The 20,374-nt window shown below is 33.8% G+C and overlaps 2 protein-coding genes across 2 annotated transcripts; one reads left to right on the top strand and one right to left on the bottom strand.

The window, feature by feature from the left end:
* The first annotated feature begins 7,111 nt into the window (after positions 1–7,111).
* Positions 7,112–14,551, top strand: LOC109007752 (peroxisomal nicotinamide adenine dinucleotide carrier-like). Its single transcript, XM_018987570.2, has 11 exons — positions 7,112–7,282; positions 7,412–7,537; positions 7,637–7,711; positions 8,296–8,426; positions 8,681–8,735; positions 9,595–9,747; positions 10,807–10,875; positions 10,957–11,064; positions 11,237–11,305; positions 12,459–12,513; positions 13,902–14,551. Exons 1-11 carry the CDS (start codon positions 7,202–7,204, stop codon positions 14,090–14,092), a joined length of 1,113 nt encoding a protein of 370 aa, XP_018843115.1. The 5' UTR covers positions 7,112–7,201; the 3' UTR covers positions 14,093–14,551.
* A 1,184-nt stretch (positions 14,552–15,735) lies between these two features.
* On the bottom strand, positions 15,736–19,816 carry LOC109007753 (protein ACTIVITY OF BC1 COMPLEX KINASE 3, chloroplastic). Its single transcript, XM_018987571.2, has 7 exons — positions 19,404–19,816; positions 19,097–19,324; positions 18,326–18,661; positions 17,629–18,184; positions 17,057–17,243; positions 16,579–16,945; positions 15,736–16,069 (listed from the first exon to the last, which is right to left on the bottom strand). The coding sequence occupies exons 1-7, from the start codon at positions 19,710–19,712 to the stop codon at positions 15,941–15,943; spliced, it is 2,112 nt and encodes a 703-aa protein (XP_018843116.1). The 5' UTR covers positions 19,713–19,816; the 3' UTR covers positions 15,736–15,940.
* Between the last annotated feature and the right edge of the window lie 558 nt (positions 19,817–20,374).

The raw sequence follows: 20,374 nt of genomic DNA, 5'->3' as shown, positions 1-20,374 counted from the left end.
TTTTGGATTCCTTATAAAAAAAAAAATTTTTAGGGAAAGTGTCATCATTCATTCATAAGAGAAATTTACATTCATAATCGGATACATTCTGAGATATCTCCATATCAAAATGACATCATAAACCAAAATAATGTGTTTAAAACTCTACCAGTACACTATTTGTAATGCCCCGGTCTCGGGGGTCCAGAGAGTTAGATATTATTACTTAATATCAACTCCAATATCACAACTATAAAATTTAGAAAATTCCATAAAATACTAATTTATTTGTTCAACCTAAATATCCATGTTCCTTCATAAAGATTTGGGGATAACAAATAAATTCTCAATAAAATAAATTAAAGACTCCCTAAAGATTTGAAAATATCATTAACTCATCGTATCAAAATAATCAAAAATAATCAATTTACTAACTATGACTCTTAAATAAATATTTGTACCATCGAACACTTATTCCTCTACGAACATCAAACTTCTCTAACACTGTCTACTCTTGCTCTCTAGCAAAACCATCATGCTCTCTAGCAAAACCATCATGATTATCTAGAAAATGTTTAGAGGTAAGGGGTGAGTTATTAACAACTCAGTAAACAGAGAACATATACTAGTATGCAAACACGAGCATTTATAGAGTTTAGAATGCAGAAAAAAATACTTTTTTATTTTTAGAATGCAGAATTAGAACATGTTATTAAAAATATTTGAGTGAAAGTTAAAAAATATTCATAATCAAAATTCATTTGGCATAGCATAAACTGAAACATTACATCACATCTTATCGTATCAGAATAAAGACTATGTTTAACCCTCGTGGTAGGGTTGTGCAAACTCCGACGGCTAACTAAGCAAAAACAAAATGTGAGTTTTCTCATTATTATTCTCGGAGCTCCGAGTGTGCACACAGGAAATACCATGCAGAAAACCACTTTGCTTCTAAAGTGGGTGCACCGAAAACAAAAAAATTGGTACCAACCCGAACAGAGATCACAGTTTTACACCCGTGGTAAGGTCAGAACAGAACATAAAAATAAAGAAAATATCATACCAGAGGTTTTCAAAAATCACATCATATCATATCAGAGTAGAGAACATCTTTAGAACAGAACAAAATCAGATCACAAAAACATAATTTATGCACAAAATTTAATATTCATTTTCTTTTTTGCACAGTTCAGAAATAGGATGCCAAAATAACTCATGTCTACACCAGTCATACTAAAAAATATTTTATTCTTATACAGAATTTCATGAGTAATGTATAACAAATAACCGAGGTTGTTCCAAATTTCTTTTTATAACAAAACATGCATATTTTTTAAAATTGACCTAATTCCATTTTATTTTTATGCAAAAGCTAGTATAGGAATCTCGCTTGCATGGACTTCTTAACTTTTTGAATTTCTTCACAACAGTTCATAAATATATGAGATTTACACATTTTTCAACACTTAACCCGAAACGCTAGGTAACCTATTTTCCTAAAAATATAAATTAATCAAAGCCCTAAAATATCATAAATTTTCAAATACATATATCCATTTAGTTCATCCGACTAATATATTAATTTTAAAATATTTTTGTACTAATATAGAGTGAGAATAGGCCCACTAAAAATATTATACCAATTTTTTGCAACCCAAAGGTCCATGAAAATTTCACACCCAACCTAAAGATATAGAAGTTCAGACTTTGGCTTGTAAAACTCAAAGGGCATAATCGTACTTTCATCAAAATTTTATGTTCACTTTACAGGCAATGTAGCTACTTCCTGCTTTGAAAACTCAAAACAGAACTAGCAAAGGTGGAACAGCTGAGACTTACCGAGACGGAAAGAGGCGCGACAGAGCCTAGTCTGGGTGGTTGAGCATGGAGCTTGTGAAGGGTGGTGGCTTCATCGTGGGAGGGTTGCCTTGCGAGACAACAATTTGACTATTGAGAGGTTGTTGATCTGTACAGTGAAGGATGAGGGAAGGAGACGACAACCCTATTATTGAGTTTTCTTCATGCACAAAAGATTAGGCAAGTATAAATAAGCGAATGAAAAACTAAAAACAAACCTTAGAGGAATGAGGGAAGGAGAGACGTATGTGCATGGGGTACGGGAGTCGTGTGAGGTGGGGGGTTTAAAAACTATCTGAACGTTGGTTGGCTCTCACGGGTTGGGTTTTGGGATGATCGGGTAGGGCCCACTTTAAATATTTGGGCCCACATTTTTGGGTGGCGTAAGAAATTAATAAATGGGTTTTTTCCTATGTTTTGGGCATCGAATTAATCTCTAAAAAAAATAATCCAACTCGTCCAATAGATTTTTCGGCCCATAAAAGATTTTAACCTAATTATCAAAACTAATGAAAAATCATAATTCGCCAAAACAAAGTTATGGGCCCGAGGCCTATAACCAAAATACTCGTTAAAAATATTTCAAGTGGGCTCCCTATACATCTCAACCTTTGGAAAAAAAAAAATTACAGAACGCGCCTTGGCCTGGGTTTGGTGCTGGACCCGGGTGTTACACTATTTCATTTTGTGACTGATCTGGTCTTTGCTATTGTTGTAACTTTCTACAAACAAACGTTCAAGAAACAATATTATCTGCCTAAAAATAGACTCAACCCCACCTTCCCTAAAAAGGGATGACTCAACCTCTACAGACAAACGTGTGAGAAATGAACAGTTTTTTTTTTAATTAATAGTAAAGAAACAAAAAAAGAAAGTAGTAATATTGATGCAAAAAGGACGGATTATAGTTTGGACCAATTCCGATGGACTTCAAAATCTGTGACGGCCTATGTAGGCAACACAATTGTCTCTATTCAGACACAAAAATCAAATTTGGAAGGTATGATGGTGACGAGTCTGGTGATCTGGCGCGTATGTCAAGAAGAGCTGTTAGAAGAGGTGGCGCATGAGGACAATGCGCAGATGTGGGGGACACATGAGAACCACTACCGATGATTTTTGCAAAAATCACCACTTTCCTCTGAACGATTTTTTACTCGTGAATTTGCTTGTGCCACATGTGTCTCTCTCTCGAGAGTTGTCGGAAAAATATAAATCTATCTTTTTTTACCTTGAATAAAGTAAAATAAAACTAAGTAAAATAAATATTGATAGACAAAGTGGATAAATGGGAGAAAATGAAAAGACATGGAGGAGGAGGAAGAAGTCAATACCTCCTCCCCCTCTGGCAAAAATCATAGATGGAACCCTTGATTTTTTTTTTTTTTTTTGTGAGAGAGAGAGAGACAGCTTATAAATTGGATGGTAGTTTGATAGGAGTTTAGGTAATTTACTTAGATGTTATTGTATGCTAAATACATTGCATTGCACATTAATTCAGCTAATTGGATTTATATCATTTTTTCAGCAAGGGAGTTGGATTTATATTGGCTACATGTTTGTACTTTACATTATGTATATTTATACGATTATACTATGCACATGTTAAGACCATTAAAAAATGATTTTTTTATGTGAATTTTATATTTATCCACTATTTTCAAATAGAGTATGAAATGCTTGCACGATCTAGGACTATAAATATAATTTATCTATCAAAGTAATATGCATTATAATATTTGTATTTATAGTCATAGGTCATGCAAGTCTCGTGCATTCCTTTTGAGTAACACCCTGTGATAATTTTTTTAGTTTTGCTACTTACAGTCATTTTTGCATATTTCTTACGCACTCCACTAATGTGATTGGTCAAAATAATTATTTTATATTAAAAAAAGTGACACAACCAATCACATTAGTAGAGTGGATAATGAGTACGTAAAAGTAACTGCATATAAAATTTTTATATTTTTTTTAATAATGAAATTTACTTTTTTTACATGTACAACTCTTTACACAATTATATTCTAAATTTAGAGTATTGTATAAACACTATTATTATTTTTTAAGTTATATTACAAAAATATCTATAATTTAAAACATATGTATATAAAGAATTGTGAAAATAATTATATGTGTATCATTTTTTATTGTAATTTTTCTAAAATGCTATTACTCTTATATGATCTGTACTTGTTTTATTTGAATGATTTGCTGGAGATTTTTCGTAAAGGGTGGTGCTGGAGCCACCGATAAAAGGTAACAAATTCGATACTAACGTAAATTTTTTATTTTATCTGTTAAAACATTTTTTATGTATATTTGTATACAAATAAAAATAAACACAATACTAAAAATTAAACAAATACAAATCCTAAAAAGAACACAATCGGTACATTCCTTTCATAAAATGATCTTTCGAAAGGTTTGATATGTTTTTTTCTTTTATTAAAGCATTTTTATGTATTTTCTTTACAAAAAATAAAATAAAAAATACAATACTAAAAAATAAACAAACACAAATCCTTAAAAAATAAAAAACAAGATCAATACTAATGATAGGTATACTATATCATTTTACTTTAATAAAATGTTATTTCAAAAGGTTTGATGTGGTTTTTCTTCCTTCAAAAACGATATGATTTTCTAATTTCATTATTTTCTTGAAAATTTGGGTTTTTATTGGGATTACATGATACATCTCACGATTAATCTCGACATAGTTCTAGCATAAAAATCTGAAAGTAGTTTTTAATTTTTCAAAATTTTAAATTATATATATATTTTAAATTGTCCGTCTTCATTTCATTACTACTTTTATATATATATATATATATATATATTTAAAATTGGTTTTCAAAAAAATTCAAATATAAGTTACTGTTTAGAAGTCGCGTAAGACGTTCCTAACGGCGTTACTCTACGCGTAACTACATGACCCGGGTGACCTTGTTTGTACTCGTTGACAATTGACATTGACCGCCGTCTACGAGGTGGTGGTTTTTTGTTGGTTGAAAGTACGTACTTTTTCTAAGGATTTCTTGGACCTGGCAACGGGAATTGCAACCTAAGTGCATGGGACCGTCCGACATTGTAGAGCCTGCAAATGCAGTACTCCCCAAGATATGACATAGAAGACAACTATGCCTAGCCAATGATTAATTCGAAGTTCTAAAATTAAAATGATGTCCAGTTAGCAGTGTATTTGTAGTAACCTATGCATCTTCATATATAAAATTATATATTTTAAAGATTAATTTTGTATGTAAAAAAAAAAATTTATATTGAATTATATATTTTTGAATTAAATAATAATAAAATATTTATTATTTTATTTATTTTTAATTTTGTGTCCAGGTAGGTACATTTTGCCATCTAATTATTATTAAGAAAAATACTATTCTTATTGCTTTTTTATTGTTCTATTCTACCGTTGTGTGTTTTTTTTTTTAAATTTTGTTTTTACTTAGTGATAAGAAAATTTATTTTTAATAATATTATGATTTTTTTATTTTTTAAAAAATATTTTAAAAATGTTAAAAAATACATGTAAAAAAAAAAAAAAACACAATTTGCCTAACAGTAGCTCCCAACATGAGTTCGGAGCGGTGAACGTAGCACGTCCCTTACTTTTAATGATTTAAATTTTCATCAGCCTGTAAGTTCCATTAAAGTCTTGTTTTTCGATCTGTAACCTCTTGATTTTGCAAGGTAGTAGTAGCTTTAGGATTTAATTCTTAGGTTCTTAAAATAACAGCAAGTATTTTCAATTAAAAGGTCAAAGTTTTTCACTTCATAGGGCTGATATGCCTTTGTCGAAGAGAGAGCAAGGAGAGAGAGATGCCTTTGGAGTCGAAGAGAAAGAGAGAGCAATGAGCGAAAAATATTCGAGAATTATGTAGGAGAGAGAAAAAATAATAAAAATAATGTTTGGAGATAAATATTTCTTTAAATTTTGAAGAAATGCTGTTCATAGTTATGAAAAATTTTGAATATGCATAATTCAATGCAGACCAACGTGAAGATATATTATGAAAATATAAATATGAATATAAATATGCATAAGTCATTACTAATGCTCAGAGAAAAAAAAAACCAAAAAATCATAATAAAATATACCGTACTAATTATTACACATTTTACACTTTATATTTTAAATTATCAAACTCCATATATTACACCCCAATATTTAAAAAATTGCAATTTATACTATGCATTAACATCTCGGGTTCAAAACTATTGGGGATAAAATGAGCGTAGGTGTACAACTCATAAGATAGATGAAAGTTGGATATGTAAAGGAATAAGAGAGAGAGAGGGCGTAACAAAGATGAGCTTTGATCGGACAAAAATAGATAAATTTATGTCACTTGGACTGGCGTCTGTCTAAGAAAAATGTTATTTTGTCCACTTAATTTGTTCACTCATTTTAATATTTTATGTATTTTAAATTTTTTTATTTGCTTAATAATTAAAGAAGTCGTTGTTAGTGTATTTATATATATATTTATATTTTTTAAAAATATTTTAAAATGATAAAAAAATCTGAATAAAAAAATTAAAAAGAAAATAAAAAATATTTTTAACTTAGCAGTAAGTTTGAGCTGTGCACTCTGAGCGGTAGAGTAGCACTGCTCTATGTCCAAAGAGTAATGCTACAACTATAAAAGGGATTACACAATTAATTCTATAAATTGACGTGTCATTATGTGATTCATCAAATCTATTTTATAGTAAAAGTAACTTTACAATTTAATAAATGATAATAAACTATATTAGTTTGTGAGATTATTTTTATATAATTATTTTGTGGTTGAAATATTTCTCATGTCGAAAACTTAATTGTGAACTAGATTTTTAGAGAGAGATTTATATTTAGGGAAGATAAGGCATTGAAATAAACAACAAAGATTATTTTTATCTAATAAAATACATAAAATTTGAAAAGAAAATATAAAAAAAGTAATGCACTTAAATGTTGAAGTGAGTTGAGTTGAGATGATAAAATATTGATAAAATATTATTTTTAATATTATTATTATTTTGAGATTTAAAAAAATTAAATTATTTATTATATTTTATGTTAAGATTTAAAAAAATTATAATAATGAGTTGAGATGAGTTGAGAGTAATTTAATAACCAAACGCAACCTAAGTGTTTTTTTCCAAACTCAAAACTTACGATAGTTACCGCCAAAGTCACTCAGCTGCTTATGCCTTTTAACTATGCGGACAAAGAAAATAAAAGAAGTGAACGTTAGGAAATGGATATGACAAGTACCGATACCGCATAGGTAGGTTTTATGAAGCAGGGCTCCAAGTTTTTGGGAGCAGAGACTGATTTTTAGAGAATAATTGAGCGATGTCGAACGCAGTGGCGAATGGGTTTGCCGGAGCTGGAGGTGGAATCATCGCTCAGATCATTACTTATCCCCTCCAAACGGTACCAGATCCCACTCTCCTACCCCCCTCTTGTTCTGCACCGTTGTAGTTCTCGCCGTTCTTCCTTTTTTTGTTTCTTTGGAATTCGATTCTCAGCTCGTCTGAAGGATGTGATCCTGTTTGCTTGCAGGTGAATACGCGTCAACAAACTGAGAGAGTAGCCAAGAAAGGCTTACGCAATTCCGATGGGAGTTTGCCCACTTCCAAACGCCATGAAGTTGCTCGTCCCACTAACACTCTTCTTCAAATCATCCAGGTTTCTTTTCTGTTTTCTTTTTTCATTTTTCTTTCATTCTTTCTTTCGAACAAACGGACGAAAGTTTCCCCAATTTTTTTTTGGTTGGATGGATATCAGGTCATAAGAACCGAAGGTTGGGGAGGACTTTATAGTGGTCTTAAGCCGTCTCTGCTCGGAACTGCTGCTTCGCAAGTTGGCTCATTATTCTTTCCTTTACTTACTCAATTTGATTTTATTTTTTTTTAATCGATTACTATATTTTATCTTTGTTTTATGGCCTTTTACTCATTTATTTATAAATACCATAGAAAGGAATGCATAAATGACAAAATCCCCTGTTAAGTTTTAGTTGGGAAGATGATATATTGCTAGAATTACGTATGCGCCTCATCGATTGGTTCAAATGACAAGTCTAGAGCATCATAAAACAATATATCGATGACATGACAGTGGTTACAATGACTAAATCCTTGTCCAGAAGGGTATTGCCATTGACCAGTATTATCATGTCTGTCTGGTTTTCAGGCCTTGCATGTATGTCTTCATCCACATGAATAGTGTTGACACAAAAGAGAAAGAAAACGCCCTTCTTCCTTTGTATTTCCTCATTGTACCATATCCCGGACCATGCAAAAGAAGCATTGTGGTTGACCTACTCATACCTTTATCAGCACTTCTAAGTGGTATCTATGTCCATTAGCTAATCAGGTTGTCTCTGACACTAGATTCTTCTGCCTATATCTAACTGCTTCCTTTTTGGCTTTTTGTACTGCCAGGGGGTTTATTACTATTTTTATCAGGTCTTCAAAAACAGGGCAGAGGCCATCGCAGCTGCTCGTAGAGACGAAGGACGTGGCGATGGTACTGTTGGCATGCTCTCTTGGCTTGTTGTTGCAGCTATTGCTGGGTAAAGAATCCATTCTATGTTAGCCTCAAACATTACTTTATTTTCATAGTAATTACATGTTGAGGGACTTTGGAGGTTCATATGAAAGCTTTGTTGAGCCATGGCTGGGGGTTAATCAGTCCTTGTCTGGCTATCACATGAGTGATAGTTGAAGTCAGGATTTAGTGTGAACAGGTAGATGTAGTCCCCTCCTTATTTATTATGAATCAGTTTTACTTTTGAGTAATAACTTCTGAAAATGTCTTATCTTGCAGCTCCTTAAACGTGCTGTTCACAAATCCTATATGGGTTCTTGTGACTCGTATGCAGGTGCCTTTGCATTTTTGAGTGTACACTTTGCTTCTTTTCAGTTTCTAATGCTTTTAGTTAAATCCTTATTGAAGGGGTTTGCATTTAGTTTCTCAAAAATCTAACTCTATTACTGTATGTGTCAATTAGTAATAAAAATTATATACGAGCAATTTAATAGTATGGTTATGCTGTTGATAACTATTTGCATATATTTTTCATTGTTTTATTGTTACCTTACTTCTGAAAGAAACAGAATATGTCTGCATCTTTGCAATGTGATGGATGGCTGAAAGAAATGCTTACTGATGTTTTTTTCTCAGTTCAGTGATCCATGACTAATGGCACCACAGTCAATCTTTTTTAAGTGCAAGTGATTTTTGAATGAAACCGGGATTCATAATTGAATCTAGGGAAGCTTCAAATTGACTGTTTTTTTTCTGTGGTAATGGCATAGATGACAGATGTGGCTAGCTTTTCCCTGAGTCAGTGTGTGTGTGTCATATAGCCTGTTCAACCCATAGATCTTCTGTTTGAATCATGGAAACCTCGTTTGTTCATTGTATTTATTTATTTATTTTTGCATATACAAGGCCCTTCTTACACAAGTCAAAGAAACACGTGTGCAAACACATCATAGACACACAAGACACTGAAACACGCATACTAACACACCTATGCATGCGTAGAGATGCATATGAATGTACACATTTATACATAATGATGGATATAGGGAGTATTTCATTAAACCTTTAGATGCTTCAATTGAAAATTATGTATTCCTTCCCTATAAGCATTTTAATTCTTTACAAAGCGATAATGGCTGATTCCGGGTTCTCTCTCTCTCTCTCTCTCTCCCCCCCCCCCCAATATTGTTTAGACACACACTCAAGCTGAAAGAAAGATTATGGAGGAGAGGAGGGAGGCTCTATTGAGGGAAGCGTCTGAAAGAAGTTTAGTAGATTCAACTTTGTCAGATAAATTGGCTGAACTTGATTCAGAAAAACCTCGTCCATATGGCACTCTGCATGCGGTTGGTTCTTCCTCACCATTTGTCCCTTTTATGGGTTTTGCTCGCAAGATAACTCATGTTTTGGATTTATGGTTGCTCTTACATCAATTCATTGTGAGCTACTCTAAGAACACACTTCAAATATGCCAAATGGAAATTAATATTACCTCTGCCAGTGCTGAAGTAATTTGTTTTGGATTGGTTTCAGTTTCACCAATGAGTAGGCAGATTTTGTCACAGTATTATGGTGAACAGGAATAATAGCTTCATCTTGAAATATAATTTGCAAAGTACCAACAATGAAATGGAGTCATCTGACAACCTTGCTTTGCTCACAAGCTTTACAGTCAGTTTCAAGCTCTTAGCCTGAAATCTATGAGTTCTAACTTTGTTCACATAAATTGACCAGTGATTAATTGGGCCTTATAATAGGTCTTAAAAATCTAAAAATGATATTCATATGACTTAGCGGAGCAGTTAACTCTATCACTTAACATCAACGTGGGCTAGGGCCTAAATTTCCAAAAGTTGAGTTAATAATATCTCCCAAAGAAGATTTATATGGTTAATCTGTGAAGATTGTAACTGTCAATAAGAAAATTGAAATGTGGTTATCATGAACTGATACTGATGTTGACTAATTAAATTGCATGATATGGTGAAGACAGTTTAAACAAATTTGAAGTAAATATCCGGTGGAATAAAATGAATATGTTGATGTCTCATAAACCATAATGTTGTCAGCTTGCCATCAACCATATCTTTGACATGAAAATGTCCTGGAGAACATTTTAAATATGAAATTCATTTAGCGTAAGTGGCATGTGATAATTCTTCTCCATTTATAATTTGAGAAATATGATGATAACAAATGAAGTGTTGGTTAGATATTTTGTTTAGGACTGTGTTTCTAGTGAAGAGGAATCTCTCTCTCTCTCATGTCTGCCATTTATTTAAGCTGTAAACTCCAAATTCTTAACATCTTGTTTAACCTGTCCTCATTGTTTTAGTGCTTTTGATTTTTTGTGATTTATGTATTTGCTTCTCATCACCAGTCCATGTGCATGCATTGCTGGGCAGGCACGCGAGGTTTACAATGAAGCAGGAATTGCTGGATTCTGGAAAGGAATTGTTCCAACACTTATAATGGTTAGCCTTTATTGATAATTGAATCAACTTGTCATGCATGATTGAATTACTTCTGGCATAATCAAGTAATCCCATTCCCAGGTGTGCAATCCTTCAATTCAATTCACGATTTATGAAAGCTTGTTAAAGCATCTAAGGAGAAAGCGTGCTGCAAACAAGCAGGGATCAAAAAACATAACTTCTTTGGAGGTATAAGATCCCTTTCAAATGATAGTCGGAAAACACTTACAATCTTTTGCTAGTTTTCTGACATTTTTAATGGCAACAAGAATTTCATGATTTTCTGTGGACAGTCCTAAATCTCTTTCTTTCTTTTTATCTCTCTCTCCCCCCCAATTTTTTTAATTCTCTTGTGAAAAAGGTTTTTCTATCGGGGGCCGTGGCAAAGCTGGGTGCAACTCTTGCAACATATCCCTTGTTAGTTGTCAAGGTAAGTAAATTCTAGCCTACTTTCTTACTCTGTTGAGTGGAAAAAGAAAAAAAATGCTTCATAAACAGTTTGCTCAAGTGAAGAGACTGACTTCTCTATCTTATCGTCTTATATCATATTGGTTAAGAACTCTCAATATGTTCAGTGTTCTTGTTTAATTTGTAGTACTTAGAGCACTAGTAGTGAAATAGCTATAGTCAAATTTTGGCAAAAGTTTAGCTAAGTTGCATAAATTATATGTACATCAAACTCAACAAATATACAGTATTTTTAACCAACAGCAAACTCACTGGCCAAATCTGGCCAGCCCAAGTTGCTGGCCAAATCATATTTTGGTCATAAAATATTCCTTCCCGCTTGTATTCATCGTGCGCCAAAGCACACAAAAACTCCAGAAATGGTGCCATCACATTTCTTAGATCTTGCTTGTAGGTTTGAAGATATCCTTTTGTACCCTTGCAATACGCTTGAGCTGTACCTCCACCTACACTGGGTCCTTTACTCTTGCCTTCTTTTTTCTAGTAAATTTACACTGTGTTTTGAATCTGAATTGATAAGTGCCATTTTGTGAAAAAGCAAATGATCCATTGGGAGAAAATGAAAAAAAAAAAAAAAAGATTTGAGGAAATGTTATGTTTTATAGTGGAAGAATATAACCGTTGGAGAAATATAGCCATTAGAGAAATATAGTGGAAAAATATATCCATTGGAAGAATATGAATGTTGTAAAAAAAAAAAAAACTGTTAAAAAATTATATTTGTTGGAACAATATAAACGCTAGAAAATTAATGTATATTTTTTTAATAATGAATAAATATTCCAATTACAATTAGAATTAAAATAAATGAAAATATCAAAATCAATATTTTAATATAATAGTGATAGATTTGGAGAGTTTGTTATTTGGTGTTGTTGAAAAGTGGTTAGCTAAATTTATAAAAGTGAATTTCCTAGTCAAAATTTGGCCAAACTTTATCTAGGCCACTACTCGTGCTCTTACCTGTCAATTTGGATTGTCTATCAAAAGATGAATCCATATGTTAAGCTCTTTGATCGAGTGATTTCTTTGCATCCAACTTAGTATGCTTTTGCCAGACTATATGTTCTTTTTGAAGCTGCATCTTGATTTTTTCACTTTGAATGCCTATACAGTCAAGGCTGCAAGCAAAGCAGGAGATTGGTGGGAATATCTCGTTAAGATACTCAGGTTTTCAGTTTTCTAAAATTTATCAGTATTTTATTCTCATCCTCATTATTATCCTCGTAACATTTGCATTTGTTAGCCTGGACCTCATAAAACAATATGCCAACTTGAATGATGGATTGTGATTCTTGTCAGGTAGTAAACTTATTTTCAAATTTTGCCAGAGATGTTAGAATGAAAATGAAAACCGGGTGACTTCGATTTTTCATATTATCAGTTTGTGTGTATATATACTCTGGTGCATTCCCTATATCATGTATTGGTCAGTTGGGTTTAAATCTGGAAGAGGAGAGGCAAGGCAAGTCAATTTTGTCTTTAATTTTTGCATAAAATTGGGTTTTTCTTTTCTTTTCTTGGACATTGGGTCACTTAGAATCTTACAAATTTCTTTCCCAATTTGTTTGTTGAATCAAGCATTTCTCCTCGTGCTTGCATCAGCAAGTCGTTTGGACCATCATTGCCTATCCTAGTCAATAAATGGATTGTACAAAATTGGCCTAATAGTTTAGTTTGATGCCTGTGTAAAAATATACTCCGCAAGCAACTATGCAGAACAGAAATAAGATCCTTTGAATCTGACAATCAATTCTAGTTTTGTCAGTTACTTTGTTTTGGCTTCTTCTCACGTGATGTCTAGTCTTATGCCTTGTTGGAAAGATTCAGATTATCAGATACACCCCTCTCCCTCCTCCCTCTTGTGAGTCAAAATAGAGGTTATGCCAAATCATTGTGCTGTTTCTTGTGACTACCTTTTTTTAAGGATAGGGGGTTATAAATTAGAATGATCTCCTCTAGGGTTTTAGTAATAATAGTATCATGAGAACATTCTTGTTTACTTTTATGAAAATTTATTTTCCTCAAGATCAGCAAGTCATGACAGTTGTGCTCCTCCGTTGAACTACCCCAGAAATTAGATGTTCTGTTGAAGCCTTGATAAGAATTCCTTTAATTCCAAAGATGCCCCTAATTTTATCAGAATAGCTGTATAAATACCATTTGGTCATTGAAATGAGAGCGTCAGTTTCATCTCCAAGCTTTGAACCTAGTCTTCAACATGGGTCTATTAGACACACGAAAACCTTATCTACCCTTACATTGCTGACTAGCCCATATGCTAATTAGATATTTCTTCTGTTTGTATTATTTGCAAATTTCTTTCCTGTTTCATTGGATTCCACTGAGTTCCTTCTTTTGTGTTCACTTTACACCTTGTAGTTACTTCTGTCCTAATATAGAGAGTGAGAGAATTTAACTGATGAGTTATCCTTCTGAGTTGTTTCAACTCCAAGAAATATTCTGTTTCTACTTTTCTCTGAATTTTAATTTAATCAAACAATCAATTTCATTGATGTGCAAAGTTTTAACCAGTATCCAGTATCTTTGCCGCACAGGTACTCTTGATGCGATCATTAAAATGATCCGCTATGAAGGCTTGCCTGCCTTTTACAAGGGAATGAGCACCAAGATAGTGCAGAGTGTTTTTGGAGCTTCTGTACTTTTCATGATTAAGGAGGAGCTTGTCAAGCTTTACATGATGCTGGCACATAAAAGCCAGAAAGCTATATTGAACTTGGTGAAATGACCACTTTACTACAGAAAAGGGGATAACTCCGTCCATGTGGTAAATAGTTATATAGATTATAGAACCATGATCGACACATTGCCACTATAGTCGTAGGGTGGATGGACACCAAGATGGAGTAGACCTGCTAATGTGCCCAACGTCCCTGCTGCAATATGTCAGGAGGCCATTCCTCCCAGCACAAATAAGGAAGGTATGTGTGACCTGGTGCCACTTTCTGCCACTTTTTTTTTTTTTTTTCCCCTCCTGTACTCCTTTACCCCGTCAAGTTTCATTTCGTGGTGCCTGCTGACTGTGTTACTTGGGACAATATGAGTGGAGGATATGATTCAAAACTGTTTTAATTAAGAGATGAACCAACATCAGATTTGAGAAATGGCTCTCATGATTTAATTTCAGGTTGATGTATCATTTGTAATTATTGTTTAAAACTGTTACATGCTTTATGCCTTCATGTTACTTGCTTGAGCTTGTGCGGTTTGTTTAAAAAAACAGATTATTTAAGAATAGCGTTATACACCTTTACATTTGTTGACTCATCCTGTTTCTGGTATTAATAATGTTATTTAACTTAGAGGATATGAAAATATTTGTGAAGAAACTTGATTGTAAATTAACTTAATTAGATGGTCTCTCAAATAATTATTCAGCTAATGATCAAGTAAAGATTCGCTTGATATTACTCCTTAGCAAAGTGCCAAAACTTGCCAAATCCGCCGACATAGAAATGGCATGCTCTAGACATTAAGGCTTAATTTGGATAGTAAAAGTGTTTCATCTTATCTTATTATTGTAATTTTTTTAAATTTTCATATAAAATATAATAAATAATTCAATTTTTTTAAATTTTAAAATAATAATAATATTAAAAAATAATATTTTATTCAATTCATTTAAAATTATCTCATGAGAGAGCTTAAAAATATAATCCAGTTTTTAATTCAGTTTAGGGCTAAGATAGTTTTAAATGATATATCGAATTCATTTAAAACTAATCCAGTTTATTAGCTTATAAACATGCCTCTATATATTCATATCGACAAGGGTAGGATATTTTTTTACTTTCTAAAAAAATTAATGTAAAACTTAGAACAGGGCTGGGTGGACCGGGTATGGGTAACCTGGTTTGTTAAAAGCACGATCTTTTTCTTTTAAGCATTTTTCAAACATTCTTAACTATTAAAAAAAATACAAATTTATTAATAATCACTTATTTAATCATTAAGAAAGAAAAAATTTATAATATGAGTGAACATATTTGGTGAACACATTTAAGTCATATAAGCATTTTTCATACATTTATTTATCTCCTCAATTGTAATGTAATTTCTGGTCAGAATTGAAGATTGCGAATTTGGCATAGGACATGCTCTATCATCCACATCATGCCAATCAAGACAATTCTTTAGCCTTTTTAAGCATATTTTTAACTGAAACTTGTTTAAATGTTAATATAAAATAATTTTAGTAACTAGTTATCCAATATAAGCAATGAAATGACTAAACTGTAGTTACTGTCTAATGTACAAATTCTTTTTGAGTAACTGCAATGGATATGTTGCAAACATGAAAAATTTCGGAGCACAAAAAAAAAAAAAAAAAAACTGATCGATCGTTGGGGAAACCATGGAATTCGTTCACAATTTAAAAGAAATCTGGACGACTTCTCTGTTAAATCCAATATACATGTATATATTCCAAAAGTGATTTAGTTCTGCCTTTTTCATTTTAACAATCGATGAAAATGTAGGGGAAGAAGATTACAGTAAGCATTTTTTTTTTCAAATCACTGTTGACAAGAAATTTACAAGGCACATCTTCTAGCTTACCCAAAAACAGTTGCCATTATCACAAGGTTGGAGCAGAACCAGCTGCTGGAACTCGGAGTACTTGTTGCAGTAAGCGAGCGGCAAGACGTTGAGTGATCCCACCAATAATACGCCCACCTAGACTGCGTGCTTCGGGTTGTTGAAGGACCTACTCATGTATTTTTCAACAATTACCCTTAGAAACAAATATAAATAAGTTGAACTCTCTCAAGTAAAATAATTTTTTATTAAAGCAAGTATCATTTTTTTTCTCTGTGATTTCAATACATCATTGGCGTTGTGCATTCTTTATTTCCTTTCCATATTAGATCTTTCAATTTACTGAATAAATTTCACAATGGAAGACAATTGAAACCTGGAGACTCTGCTGAGGACAAAGCTAACAAATAGCACGAAGAGGTTTACGGTAATACAAATAGAGAACTATTTATCTCACCAGATATAAGTGATAGGAATTGCTTTGTATCTTACATTTAATTGTGGAAGCTCCAAAATATTGGGATTTGTTATCTTCTATCATTAGTGTGTTCTAGAGCGAGTATCACCCTTTTTCAGCCGTTCTGATACTTATGATGCAATTATTTCTCAATATCATACCCTCCCAAACCTAGAAAGGATAAAGAAAAAGATAATCATGCAGCAAACAATGGTTCTTACCAGTAAAATAGGCTGCAAAACAGCTGGATCAAACTGTTCCGAGGATTGCAGAAGTCCCCAGATCCTTGAAACTTGATCTCGAAGTCCTATCATGCTTTCCTTTTCGACGTTACTCATCATTAGAGGTCCAGTTGCATTGCCATTAAATATTAGACTCCTCGGAAGATCAGGGATAGAATTGTATGTATCAATTACTGTGCCTAAAGCAAAAGCTTCAGTAACACGGATAGCCTCTTTAGTAACTAAACCCCGTAGCTCTTCACCATCAGGACCCAACAATAGCTTCAACACTGGTTGCAAAGCCTCTTTTGCAGTAAAGTCTCTATCTTTTCTTCCCTGTTCCAGTAGATTTTCAAGTCTGTTCCACCTGCAATGAAGAAAAAAATAAGCTATTCTTCAAGTGGGAATCTTTAACACCATACAGTATCCAACTCAAACAAGAAGAAGTATAAACATAATATAGGAACAAAAGCCATACCTAAATTTCCCATCCTTGAAAAGCAGCTCAACAAGAGCATCTCTGAGATATGGGTTAGGATCTGTTAGAAGCCTTTTAGCAAAGTACGGATATGATGCTGCCAGCACCTTGAAATTGGGATCAGCGTAAAGTGCTAAACCTTCCAGTACAGTAAGTGACCTCAATATCAATGCATAATATGCTGGAACTGCATTAATAAGCCAAGCCATCAAAACAGCAAAAAAGTAGTGAGGAAAGCTTCAAGTTCTTTACGGCTGTACAGCTATAACATTCTGGGATTGCAGAAGATAGATTCTGAACTCAAAGAAATCAATCTTGTACTTTTTTTTATAACAATTATAGTCAAGGCCAAGGAATCAACATAATGGAGCACAGACCCACTACATATAACCCTTCATACAAATATAAATAACAACTAAATCACTCCCAATTCAGTTGCAAGATCCACCACATTAATTAGCTACTTAACAACCAATCAGGGACCATTTCCCAAATCTGCTGTAATCATACAGATGAAAAGAAGCTTGCAGATTACTACTTGAAAATCATTCATAACAACCATATTGACTCACCATTAAATGGATATTGATATAGAACAGCACCCAGACCATCCACTATTGTTTTGAAGTTTAGTTCACTCACAGTTGAATTAAGTGCACCGTCAAAGAAGTCTCGAAGTGCCGGCACAATTGGAGAAACGTCTACATCAGGTGACAAGAAATCAAGAGCATAGTAATCACGAGCCATAGCTTCATAATCTCGATTGACCATGTGAACAACATGACCGATGATAGCAGATCTTGCTGCTTCTGGAGTCTCACTCATCATTCCAAAGTCAAGAAAAGCAAGCTTTCCATCAGGTGTTGCTAAGAGATTACCAGGATGAGGATCTGCATGAAAATAACCATATTCAAGCAGCTGTCTGAGGCTGCATTGTATACCGGTGTTCACCACATCCAAAACCCTCAACCCTTGTCTCTCAATGGCCTCTTGCTCATTTAATTTGACTCCATCAACCCACTCCATTGTCAATACTTTGCCACTGGTGTAATTCCAGAAAATATCTGGGACAAGGACATCTTCCTTGTCTGCATACAATTTCTTAAACCTCCTTGCATTCTGCCCCTCCTGCAGGGACCTGTCAAATTAACATTCAAACCCCAAAGAATCTCGTACAAGTACGATATTTAAGGCTTAAGTGACATGATGCCCCAATTCCGACAGCATGCATGCTTTTTGTAGTGCAGAAATATTGTTAAGAAAACTAACCTGTACATAGTTGAGCTCTTGATAAACTCTGCGTGCAAATTCATCAATAAGCGCAACAACATCACTGGAGATTATGTCAACATATTTATTGATTAGAAATCCTAGAGCTCTTATCAGGTAGAAATCAAGTCCGATAGCTTCTTCAATACCAGGGCGTTGCACCTTTACCGCAACAACATGCCCAGAATACTTCAGTTGGGCTTTATAAACTTGACCTAAACTTGCAGCCGCAATTGGAGATGGAGATATGGATGAGAATATGGATTCAAGTGGTAATCCCAGCTCCCTCTCGATGCACGAAAATGCCTCATCATCTGGGAATGTTGGTAAAGCATCCTGCTCAATCACAATGAGAGTGATATTTGTCTTAGCATCTGAAACAAAGCTCTGCATATATGCTTGTAGTTGTGGACGAGAAACCATGACATACGATTTCATAACAAAAAAATGAATCATTTCAAGACTTGGACTCAATGGCGTTACATCAAGATATTAAGGTCGATGCATATCCGCATTTGAGCTAACCACCTAATAGAACCAACCAACACCACTGTTGATGTCGTGAATTTTTTGAGCCCCTAGATGAAAGAGAGAATAACAAAACTTGTGACGTGATAGTAGCAAAACCAACAGCCCAACACCTTGGTCTCCTTTCCAAACACCAAAATAACAACAACAACAATGATACGAAAAACAAGGAAAGAGAAGCAGGTTATTGCAGGGAAAGTATTGTAGGGAGACGGATATATTGGATAAGGAAGAAGACTATACCTGAAGTTCAGAGAGCTCCTCAAGATACTCGGGCGGGCAGAGGTCGGGCCTGGTCGACAAACCCTGACCGAGTTTGACAAAAGTAGGGCCCAGTCGGGTGAAGATTCTTCTCAGCTCCACGGCCCTAATTCTCTTATTCAGATCGAGCTGGCCATTCCTTTCGTCGACCAACAGTTTTAAGCCGAACGAACCAAGCGCAATGAAAATTTGCAGAGTCCTCCGCAGTACCTAACCACAGTGAAAACGAAGAATCAATCAGATAACCTTTACTGGCGAAATCGAAAAAGAAACACGGAACAAGAACAACCTTGAAAGGGCGAGAGCCGTATTTGAGGGCAAGAAGCTCGGGACTATAGACGGAGGCATTGACGGCACGAGCCATGGCCTTTGCCTCGGCCTGCAGATCCTCCGCTCGGTTCCCTCGAAAGACCAGCCCGGAGGCGGCCCCATTCCCAGCCCCATCTCTCAGCGCAGGCACTGTTCTTGGCGTCGCCTCCACCAAAGCTGCTCGGGTTCGAACCAATCTTCTTACTCCGCCTCTACTGTAGATTTCCTTCCGAACCGAACCGCACGGGCACAAAGAGAAGGGCTGACCGGCGGCGAGAAGAAGACTCATTGCTGTGGAGTGCTGGTGAGCAAATGGCGAACGGATGAATTTAGTAATTTACCGAATCCCAAGCCAACGCGGCAACGCCACATGTCTTTGTCTTCTTCCCCGACATCTGCTTCCCTGTTGGCCACTCTCGTGCCACAAAACCCTCTCAATATAAAACAAAAGAAAAATGGCAACGCTTAAAACAAATTTACTTTCTCGTATAATATTACTAACTTAAAATTTTAAATTGAGAAATAATTTATATAAATTTTAAATAGATAAATTTTATATAATTCAGTGGATCTCATTTTAAAAAATAAAAAAAAATTATTATTTATTAATATGACTCACGTTTTTACAAAAAAATTTATATAGAATTTGTATATTTAAAATTTATATCTAGCATAACTTTTTTCAATTTAAGTTTTAAAAAATTAAATTGATAAAATAAATCTTATATATAAAATTATAATTATTTTCCTTTTTTTTTTATCTTCTTTTCGATTATTAGACGTAGAGTAAATTGAACATGGGTATAGTTCTATTAGATCTTAACAGTAATTTTTTTTAAAAAAACTTTTAAAAATTATATAATTATTAATTTATTTATTGACTTACAGGAAAAATGATTTATTTTTAAAATCAATTACATATATTATTTTAAAAAATATCTTTTAAAAACT

This window comes from Juglans regia, chromosome 11 (genome assembly GCF_001411555.2).
Source record: "Juglans regia cultivar Chandler chromosome 11, Walnut 2.0, whole genome shotgun sequence".
NCBI classification, from domain to species: domain Eukaryota; kingdom Viridiplantae; phylum Streptophyta; class Magnoliopsida; order Fagales; family Juglandaceae; genus Juglans; species Juglans regia.
Note: the sequence above shows the minus strand (reverse complement) of the source record. Positions and strands in the feature narration are given on the sequence as shown.